The sequence below is a fragment of the Chelon labrosus genome (assembly GCF_963514085.1).
Source record: "Chelon labrosus genome assembly, chromosome: 19".
Taxonomy (NCBI): Eukaryota; Metazoa; Chordata; class Actinopteri; order Mugiliformes; family Mugilidae; genus Chelon; species Chelon labrosus.
This window is the reverse complement of record NC_140352.1, coordinates 1,339,462-1,351,226: the sequence shown is the minus strand read 5'-3', so window position 1 is coordinate 1,351,226 and position 11,765 is coordinate 1,339,462. Positions and strand designations below refer to the sequence as shown.

The 11,765-nt window shown below is 39.1% G+C and overlaps 1 protein-coding gene across 1 annotated transcript; it reads right to left on the bottom strand.

Annotated features, from left to right (window-relative positions):
- Nucleotides 1–242: 242 nt before the first annotated feature.
- On the bottom strand, nt 243–10,249 carry LOC311504590 (stonustoxin subunit beta-like). Its single transcript, XM_084567778.1, has 4 exons — nt 10,128–10,249; nt 9,823–9,919; nt 2,716–4,158; nt 243–2,553 (listed from the first exon to the last, which is right to left on the bottom strand). The coding sequence occupies exons 2-4, from the start codon at nt 9,908–9,910 to the stop codon at nt 2,012–2,014; spliced, it is 2,073 nt and encodes a 690-aa protein (XP_084423904.1). The 5' UTR covers nt 9,911–9,919; nt 10,128–10,249; the 3' UTR covers nt 243–2,011.
- Between the last annotated feature and the right edge of the window lie 1,516 nt (nt 10,250–11,765).

Genomic DNA, 11,765 nt, shown 5'->3' with positions numbered 1-11,765 from the left:
TTTAGTGCTCTTTTTTTCTTCTTTTCAGGGGTCTGTCGGGGTCAGGTGGGCGGGGGATTTTAAAAATTTCCGTATGGTTATACAAGTGTGTTGTGTTACCACTGTATCTTACAGCCTTTTTACAAATAGTACAACTTGCTATCGTTTCATTTTCGGCCTGAAACTATAACCAAACAGCCCTACTCTTTGTCTCTGTCTTTCTCCTGCTCTGTCTTAACTATCGATCTCATTACATTGGTATCGATATTATCAATATTTGGATCGATTCGCCCACCACTAGCTACTCCAAACCGGACGAAAACAAATACCGTTACACCCCTACTCCTGACAGAACTTTATAATAAACAGGAAACAGTACACAATGTTCAACTCAGGATTCATCTTTATTGATTTTTGTCCAACAGTGTTACAGAAGTTTTTCAGCTTTACAGACATCAGCAATATTCTGAACTGGTTAACGTCCATGTGTTGAAACCCAGACTAATGCACTGGATTCTGGGTCAGTGTAGGATATTCAGTTGTTGACTCAAAATGTCCTAAGACGTTACCTGGAGAGCTTTCCTGAGTGGCACATTTATTTATTTAAATGAAGAATAATTATTGTCCCAATGAATTATCACAATGAGTACAATTAGATAGAATCAGGCTTCAACCCTTCTACATGACCGCTCTAACTTGTTTCAGCTATAGACAGCATCAATGCCCCAAACTGTCCAAAAATACTAAATGAAAATAACCTGTAGATTCAAACCTTTACATTTCTAAAAGAACAAAGTAATAACACTTATTATTTTACCTCATCAACTAGTTAGTTTGTTTAATGTTTAAGGTTTGTCACCTTAACAGCTGTCATTGTGAATCCCAAATAAAAACAACTACATTTACTTAATTAAAGAAGAGATACTTGAGTTACTTGTGTTCCAAAATAATAACAAGAACATTCAAAACCATCACCACATATCCCACACCTCATTAAAAAAAAATAACTGATACATGTTATCTAACTACCTTTTAGTTCCCTAATATTCACCTCAACTGATAGTAATGTTGACTGAGGATTAGTGATTATATATGAAGCATTAGAGTCATTCTGGGAATCCCCTTTAGACTCCTTAACAGCTAAACTATGTAAAATACAACAAGATGCTCTGGAACATAATGTGATTATACGGTATATTCTCTCAAAGTCTGTTATAGTGACATAATGTTCTGTTGCTTTGAAAAAAGACAAACAAAAACCACAATCAAAAAAACAATGAATATTTACACCAGTGAGTCTAAACTTCATGACCATTCACTGATGGAGCAAACTGATATTCTGTCAGGGTCTGGATGTATCAGACAACAAGTCAACAGATGGTTGGTGCAGTCACTGTGGTGGATGTGGAATCAATGTTCAGGTATGAAGAACTGAACCATGGACAAGGACCAGATGGTTCTGTCTGGATGACTTGATTGGAACCTCTTGAGACTTGAGGGATGGTCCCAGTCAGCAGTGGTGCGTGACGACTGATAGTACTGATCAGAAACCAGACACAAGGTGCTGAGACCCAAAGCTCATCGAGGGTAACAAAGGCTACGACGTGAGATCTAGACCAACTGAGACTCTACTGCACCACAGGTCAGAAGATTTTTTTGGAAACATGAGTGTCTAAACTAGACCCTGGAGTCAAGAAAGGATGTCACCTGGTCCAAAGAGTCATGTGGACAGCAGGATAAGCCATGACACCTAGATGCAGTTTGGGAAGGAGGCGGTGGCTTAAAGGGTCTGCTGCTGAAGTATTTCTTCCAGATACAAGACCTTTGGTGGTCTGGTAGAGTCCAGGTCCAGTATCAGTGGAGACATGAGGCATAAAGTTTAGACTCACTGTTATTAATAGTTAGGGTTAGGGTTAGCACCACAAAACCTTTAAACATGGATTAGGTCGGTATGCAAATATAAACTTAGAGTGAAATAATGAATTTGTTTTTAGTTAACTTTGTTTGTGGTTACAGGTGTTTTCTACTGTTCTTACTCATCTGGACACAGGACAGCATAGTTGGGAATGCAGTTAGCGTAGAACCCTGGGTAAAGAGGATCAGTGAATGTGGCCTCGAAGGAGTAGATGACACTCAGTGTGTTAGAGGTGACTTTGTAAAAGCACAAACGACCAGCAGGCCTGTCTAGAAACACCCCAATCCTTTTGCTTGTAGGAGATGGCTTGTCGTCTTTCCACACTTCACCATTATGCCATGCACTGTACCCTTCATGTTTATTCCCATCAACATACCAAGATAGGGTATTGGCTCCAAACTTATTTTCGGAACTATTTCCTTTCCTACTGATTTCTTTGTATGTGACAGCTACACCAACATAAGTACCCTCACTCAACTCTACCTCCCAGTAATGGCGATCATTGAGCCCTTCTCTACACAAAACCTGAGGCACCGTATCAAACCTTTCTGGGTGATCAAGATATGACTGCCAGTCTCCATATGTCGCCTTCTTTTTGTTCTCAGACAAAGTGAGGTAGTTGTTTGCTGTGTTTGGGTCGAGGGTGAGATCACAGTAGTCTGATGGAGAGAACAAGACAACAATCTGTTACCAGTTATCACCATTCACTCTGGTTGACCACAACAGTCTCATGAAATCATTTTAATTCTTAAAATAAGTTCCTCAATATGTTGATGAGAACAAAATAAAAAATATAAAGAAATTGACAAAAAGATACTTACACCACATTAGATCCCGTCTGTCTGTTACAGCTGTGGGATCAGGAATATCTGGCTTTGAAAAATCCTCCGTGATCAGGATGCCATCCTTGTAATGGTACATGGTCGCTCCTTGAAACTTCTCATTGGGTTCAGCTGCAACTAGGAAACGAAATCTGCTGCTGCTACTCAGGACTTTGACAATTTTAGAGAATTCTGTGGCTTTCTGTCTCATCTTGGTGAACACTTCATCCGAGAAGAACCACTTGTGACTACACACATAGTCGGCCACCTGGTCCATGAAGGGGTCATCAGTTTCCAGAGAGGTGAAAACAAAGCAGAGAGCATGCTCTACACCTGCAGCCAGAATCTCTCGGTCAACATCAGACTTGTTCAGGACGATCTTTGTTCCCTTCATAATTTCTACACAGGAATTGACAACATTGATTTCTCTCTCTGCATTGTCCAGCCACTTGTCCAGGTTCTCCTGGCTGAACTGTGACTTCTCCTGGTTGTCAAAGAGTTCTTCCAGAGAGCTACCATCTTCGGTACCTGCACGGATGGAAGGAAACTTCTTCTTCATGGCCTGTTTGAGTGTTTTTGTATAATCTTCACAGAGATCTTTGAATTTGCTCAGTTTTTTGTGGATGGGTGGAAACTGCTTGACCACTTCCTCATCCAGAGCATCATTGCATCTCATTTCTATTTCCCTGATGCTTTCTAGAGCATTCTCAGCTTTCCTCAGTAATGCAATGCAAATCTCTCCTTTACACTCAGGAGCTTCTGGCTCCAGACTCTTCAGTGGCGTCAGCCAGACTTTGACAGGAACCGTTTTTTCTTCCTTACTTTGTAAAAGTAGCTGTGGAAGTTGCTTGTAGGTTTTCACTGCCTCTTCAAATGTCGCAGGGTCACTTTCTAGAATAAAGTCACCGTAGAATTTGCAGGAGAATTTCTCAGTCAGTTTCTTTTCTTCATCAGTCAGCTGGACTTTAGCTTTTGCCTCAAAATCAAATGATGGGATCTTCTTTATGACAACTTCCATGGTGCCCTGGATGTCCTGAACGCTGCTGTTGTCCAACTTCTCGCTGTCAAACACAAAGAAAGCATTTGCCCCATAAAGAATGCCAGTGACAACGTGAGTTGCAGAGCAATTCTTGATCACATCTTTTATTTGGATGTTCTTTGCTTCAAGATGAGACATCGCCAGTCGTTCAAATGAAGTTGTAGCCTTATACTGAAGTGTCACTCTGCTCTGTTTCTTGAATTTCTTCTTGTCATTCAGATAACTGGCAGATCCTCCCACTTCAATCTGGCCAGACAGGAAACTGGCCTTCAGAGAGGCTTGAACATCCAGCAGAGTCGACTTGGAGTCAATGGAGTCTGATGTTGTAACATCATGTTTACTGCTGTTCTGAATCTGCCTAGTTCTTTTCTTCTCAATAGTTTCTTTATCCCACAGTGTGAAATCTGTAGAAGGAGATTAAAGTGTATATGAAATCATTTGATTTACAATAACATTTCATATTTGTGACCTCTGGGTGAAGAGGAAGTCAACAGAAAGCTGGAAACAGAACACTTTACATGACATATTATGCAGTGGACCTTATTGTTAGAGAATAATTTCACTTTCCTGTAGATAGTTTGTGTAGTTAATGTTAGATTACTGCTGGGGTCAGTTATCTGCCCTATTTTCTCTCTGAGGAACATGCCAAGGCCATGGTCCCTCTTTGGCGTCTTAAATCTCACTCTCTGGCTGTCTACAGACACTGCTGTAGAGTTAGATGATAACGCCCTCCGTCACTGGATGACACTTTGTATTTCCTAGCTGGTGTGAATCCTTATCTTCATGTTTATGTACTATAGCCAATTGGATGTTAACACATCTCCCCTTTGCTGCCTCGACCACCTTTCTAGTATAAGAATCTAAGCTTTACTGTTTGACCCTTAGAATTGAGGTGGACTCATGCACTTATGTTGTGATGACGAATCTTCTATTCTCCTCGATCGAACCTAAATAAACTCCTGCAGCATAAAACATACAGGACTTTGGTATTTCTTCTTCTTCATCGGCATCACCACAAATTCCTCCCTAACACTTATAGTTAGGGTTGGATCAAGAGACCCTGTGGATGGGATATGGGGCTGAGAACTTAAAAAATATTAAAGAAAAATGGGAACAAGAACTGAAAACAATTATATGTGATAAGGAATGGAAACAGAGTCTTAAAGACATCAACATCCATACAAAATCCCCTTACTGGCAGGAATATGCCTGGAAGGTAAATCTTAGATACTTCATGACACCATCAACAATATTCAAGTACACAGGAACGAGTACTAGTTGCTGGAGGGAATGTGGGTCAAACAGTGCTGATCCTACACATATTTTCTATACATGTAATAAACTGAAAAAATATTGGATTGAGGTTCAACATCTGATGAAACTAAAACTGAGGAAAGATGTGGTTTTAGAACAACATAATTTGATCTTGGGTACAAGACCCAAAGAATTTGAAAAGGAACATTTATATCTATTTTGGGCCATGAGAATAACAGCACTTAAACAAATAACAAAAAACTGGAAAAAAATAGAACCACCTAGTATAGATAAATGGTTAGAAAGCATAGAGGAAATGCGTAACATGGAAAAGGTAAATTATAAGATTGCCAACAAGGAACATTTACATGCAAGAAAATGGGCCCTTTACTAAGAAGCTAAGCATGCGGAGTGGTGAAGAAGAGGCAGTTGGTAATTAAATGAGAGGTCCTGTTAAAAACTCTCCCATGAGAAGTAGAAGTCAAGGCCATGTTTTTTTCTTTTTTTTTTTCTTTTTTTTTTTTTTTGTTCTGATCTGTCATGTTTTGGATATATGTGTGCATGTGGGAGTGCGAGTGTGTGTGTGTGTGAGTGGGGGGGGGGGGGGTTGAATGCGGAAGTACTGTATGTATATTTGTATGTAGGTATGTATGTGTGTGAATGTGTGTGTGCATGTATTGTGTTTGTGTATGTGTAACATTTATATTTTGGAGTTTTGGCATTGTCCTGAAACAAATATCAAGCGAATAAGACCAATGGATAGATAAGGAAATTGAAGGGGAAAAAGTGGGACATATTATGATTGAACTTAAACATTGTTTAAGAAGGACTGTGCAAATTGAGTTATTTATTTCTTTCTTTATTTACTTATTTATTCTATTTATTTATTTATTATGTTTTTCTTCACGGGTGGAAATAATGAATGTACATTAGAAAAAGAAAATGTGTTCCTCAGAAATGGAAATAACAAATTATGAATGTCATAATTTGAATTTTGAAAATTGAATGAATGAACACAATAAAGTATTAAAAAAAAAAAAGAGAGACCCTGTAGGGGGTTGACAAGGGTCACAGGAATGGGGGTCTTTTATTAATAATAATATTATTAGTGTTGTTGTTGTTATTAATAACTGCTCAGACTTGCAGAAGAAAGGATGACATGGTCACTGACAATTCAACCAAATACAAAGTCTTTATTTAATTACCTTGTATTGAATAGGTATATGTGGGAGCTATGAGAGCATCTTTAAAAAATTCCCTGTACAAGGGGCTGAAATGGTCAGCCACAGCAAACAGTACATTGTGTTGAACCATTGCTACGGCAACTTTCACCTCGGCTCTCCTTGTCTGCAACAGAAAGAAATTAAACTAGATGATCACAAGCGATCATAAGGGGTCCATGAGGCATAAGTCACCAGTAGCGCCCCCTATAGACTGTATTTGACGAAACTTGGTGGGCTTGTAAAGAGTCATCCACAGATTATTATTGTCAAATTTCAAGCAGTTTACTGTGGTGGTTTGTGAGATATAAACATGTAGTCGTTGTAGCGTCCCCTACAGGCCGAATTTCACGAAACTAGGCATGATTGTATGCAAGCGTATTATAATGATGGTTGCTAAGTTTCATAAGGATTGGGTGAATACTTCAAAAGTTATAGGCCTTAAAGTCATATGAAATGTTTCCATGTCACCTGTAGCGCCCCCTGTTGACGTAATGTCACGCAACTTGATGGGTGTCTACACAATATGCTTGTACAGAATCATATTATTATCAATGATATGAAGTTTGATCAAGTTTGGGTATATACTTCACAAAATATTAGTTTTGGAGTTAAACTGTGCCACGCCGTAAAATTAATTAGCCATTAACTTTGTAATCAATAACCTGCTAAAGTTCTGTAGAGAACTTTTCATTATCTTTGTCCATAAATGATACATGCCAAGTTTGCTGAGAATTGGATGAACGGGCTAGGTGGAGCTGATTTTGCTTTGAGGTGGAATTCTTTCAAAATGGCGGAAAAATGGCCATTAGAACCAGGGCTATATAAGGAATCAGAGGGAGAAATAATTTTGTTTCTAGGGCACACGGTTCTCGAGATATGAGCCAAAAGATGAATGAATGAATAATAATAATAACAGCAATAATAATTTGGAGGAAAAAAAATAGATAAATAAATAAAAGAAAAGAAAGAGAGAGAGATCCACTCTAGATATCAAATGACATGGTGTGATGGTGTGAATGTGTCTACTACCTGACCAGGAGTCTTATGCTACAAATTTATTGTATTAGCAGAGCTATGACAGGCTTCCATCATCCCTTCCTTCTATACCCTCAGGAATTGCTCCTAATTGTGGGGTTTGTGGAATTTCCCGTTTGAAAACTTCTCTGAGAGCATCAAAAACATCCTTCCAGAATAGGCTAACTGGTATTTTCAGTACCACAATTCCTCCAACATGAGTTACCATGTGCTGATACCATCTTAGTTCTTATTGCTGGTGTTCTGAAGAACCTGGGGCCTCATGCATGAAGGCTGCGTGCGTACAAAAATGTTCCGTATGTACTCGCTCATGGTAAAGTTCAGATGTATCAAGAGTGAAATGTCCGTGAACTTGTCCGTTCCTCCACCAACGTCATGTCTGGCGTACGCTGGCTTCTACAGCTGTTGATCCTTTGGAGACACTTAGAGGTGATGCTGGGAAACTGTCATCAATGTGAAAACTATTAGTCCGACCGGTCGACCCTGAGCAGAGCCATGCCAGCTGTGTGGGACGGAGTTATCCTCATGTCAGCCAGGTATATCAAATACCCACAATGCATCTGAACAGGTCAACATTAAAGAGCCGGTTTTCTGAATGTAATCAGAGCTATGGACTGGACACACATTGATATAAAAGAACCATCACATGATGAAACATGTTCATTCATCAATGTACAGATCATATGTGATATTAACCAACATTGTGGCGCGTGGAGGACAGCTGTCAAAGAGGACATGTTTGTCTCCACTCCAGTGGGTAGCGTCTCCAGTTCTCTTTCTCTGAAGTTCTTCTTCTTTCCCGTCTTACTCATTCTTATGTTTTCATTTTCTGATCGTGCAGAGAGGGAAATCTCAGGTGCAGGGTCAATTTAAATATAATTTGCATTTTCAAAAGGGGCGTGGACAGAGAGGGGTCAGGACAACATGTGCGCTGGATTGGAATGTACAAAGGAAATGTGTTTCTAGATCTGAGCGTGTGCCACGTTTTAATAAGAAATCCACCTAAGTCTTTGTACATGAGGCCCCTGGTAACTACTTTCCACTTAAATTCCTTCCATGTGTTAGAGTTTGTGGCAAGGTGCGCTTCGGTACATATCTCCCTCCAAGTGTCCAATGATATGTTTTTGTTCGTCTCTGCCTCTGTCTTATATGTTCAGAGTTATGTACATTCCTTTCCTTTATTTTGATTGACAGATAAATAGCAGGCTTGATTCCTGCCGGTTCCAAAGTGATAGTGGCACGCTAGGGACATTTAAGTTATATTTTTTTTTCAGCGTGAGAAATATAATGTGTGGTGGGGGTTCGTGACAAAGGACCGAAAAGCGTGACCGTCACACTCAATGCGTGAGACTTGAGAGCCTTACATAGTCAAAACAAATGTACAGGGGGTTTTTTGTAAACTACTACTACTATGAAAGGTTTGCTGTCTGTCTGTAACATGAACTAAATGTGTTCATGTGTCTAACTGTATAAGACACAAAAAACTAAGTTGGAATCTCGATCAGAAGCATTATATATACCACAATAATAATATTTTATGTGTACAGATTAAGATTCGTTTAATTTTGTCAAATAGGGGGTTGCAGGGAATGGAGTGTGGACCCAGATGCAGGACTCAAAGGAGGCAGGAGTAGGCAAAAAGGGATTTAATTAAAGAAGAAACAAACTTACAAAAAACCAAAGGCGCTGCTGACAGGGCAGGAATTCCAAAAGCAAAACTCAAAAACACGAACAAAACTATGACTTGGCATGGAACACTTGACATGGAACATGAACAAACTTTGACATGAAACATGGCTAACAAGTAGTAACAAACAGTAACAAGTAGTATGACGCGACAGGGACGAAGGGGAAGGCAGGGCTATATATATACACACGAGGAGCAGGGGTGACAAGACACAGGTGAAGCAAATCAAGAATTAATGCAAGCTGAAACCAATGATCTAATCAAATGAAAACATGGAGACATGGATTAACAAAAACAGGAAGTCCAGAATTTAACAAAATAAAACAGAAAACTTGAAACACTATGACTAAAAAAAAAAGCAGAAAACCTAAACACTAAACATGACTATGAAAAGGCAAAATACAATAAACAGAAACCCAACTTAAACCGTGACTATGAAAAGACATGACTGAAAACTGGACAACATGACGGACAACAAGAACTTAACAAAATAAAGCAGGAAACAGAAAACCTAAACCCTAAACCATGACTATGAAAAAATACCAAGACTTAACAAAATACAATAAACAGAAAACCCAAGAAATTAAACCCGTGACTGAGAAGAGACATGACAGACAACCAAGAACAGAGGACATGACAGAAAATGACAAAACCATGACAGAACGAAAGACATGACGGACAACCAGGAAAACCAGAACTCAACAAAATAAAAGAGGAAATCGAACAGAAAACATGACAAATTTTTCTTTCACTTATTTAAGTTGTTTCTGTACTAGAGAGCAAAGTTGCTGGAGTCAAATTCCTTGTATGTGTACATACTTGGCCATTAAAGCTGATTCTGATTCTGATTCTGATAAGTCACATCTTACCTGTGAACAGTTCATCATTTCGGGCGTCGTACAGCATCCCTAGTGCGAAAGGTCGACCCAGAGCTGCCACATTCTTATTTGAATCCATGTCTCCAACCTGAGTTAAATAGAAAGCATCATGTATATCACGTAAAGCTGTTAGAGGTAGAGCAGGTGTTTTTAACACATTCAGCCTCTTGAACAAAGACAAGACACAAACTGACTGGATTTTACTGTAAGAAATATATTACAGTTTAATATGTAAGGAAACTAAAGAGCTAAAAACTAAATTAAATCAAGTATGTGTTTGTCCAGTTTTTCATTACCTGGTGAAGGTTTGTAGTTCAGTTGAGTTGTCTGAAAGTCTTCTTGACTCGTAGTGAAGCTTCCAGTCTACAGCTTTACTTATATTTAACGTGATTGTTTCACCTAGTCCTAAAAACAGAACTATATCCTGTCAAAAACTCCTCCCCCCGTCTGAAGGAACACCTTTAGTTGTTTCCAACCTTTAGATCCAGTTTATAGAGCACTCCTTCAACTGTGCTGACACAGACAAACAGAATAATTAATACATGTTAGCACACGAACATTCTTGGCAGTCAGCTAGAAGCTGATTGATCAGTGACTTGTGACCTGCACTACTACACAGTATGACCATTATCATTGTGTTCCAGTAAAAGTGCAGCTGAATGAAAGAGGGGCTCAGTTGTTGTACATCAGGTTTTCTGTTATGATCTACAACAACTGTTTTGCCTGGAGTTGTTGTTTCAACATTTATTATTTTAACAATCTTATTTCCAGTTAGCCTCACCCCATGTCATCTACAGCTTTGCCATCTGAGGCTTGAACGTATCGTTGACACTTTGTTCTGTAATTTAGAGACTCATACATCTTTTACATTCATGTTTCTTTTCTCTGTAATTATCAGACCCAGAGAAGTGCCTGAGGCAGAGCAGCCTCATATAGAGTGGCAGTTTTATCAATCCATGTTCAGATGCAGAAACAAGGTTAATCCCAATAAATGTGACATTAACGTGAAACAACTCTCTAGTCAAACTGGTGTTTTATCTGTTCCCGGGGCCAAGGGTTGACAGTGGGGCCCAGAGGCCCTGGAACAATCTGCCTCAGAAAATCATTTCATTTCAATGTATGGTTATCTAAACACTAATAGAAGGTATTCTGGCTGCTATTCACATTTAAACAGTGACAACATTTTCCATGTAACCATGGTAGCTGTAAAGCATGAAGGCAGTAAATATGTCACAAAATGCATAAACAATGTAAATGTAATAAACAGGCATCAATACATGACTAAATGGGATCAAAACTAAGTCCCACTGGTCAAATGACTAAACCTAAACTGGCACTGGTCAACAGATCAAACTTTAACAACTGAGACCAATCTTTCTTTCAGATTCACTCTAATTCAATCACAACCTTAACTACTTGTAGAGCCCCTGTGGATCGATCAGACTAGTTTGTCCAGAACGTCCCACAGATGATGGACTGGACTGATCCACTGAGTGTTTTGACTCCTTTCTATCAGAACCAGAACCACACAGGTCAGAGCTAATGATTCTTGGTCCAGGACCCTGTCTCTGGTTCTCCTCCTTCTCTTGGACCAGTCTTGATCGGTTCTGATCCACTACACACCAGGGGCCTCATGTACAAAGACTTAGGTTTCAGAATTTCGACGAAACTCTGAAGTTAGAATGCGAGTTTGAGTGCGGCCATAGGGATCCATTATAAACGTTAATTTTTTTCAGATTTTTCCAAAATTTCACATTACTCAACTCAACTCCACTCCACTTTGTCTTACCTGTGTACAGCAATTTCTTTCAGCTGTGGTTGTTTTAAAGTGCTTTATAAATAAACTATTAAAAACAGCAAAAATAATAAAAACAATAAAAGCACTAAACAAAAGCACAAAAACAGAGTATCATGCTGGGTCGAAAGCCAAGGAA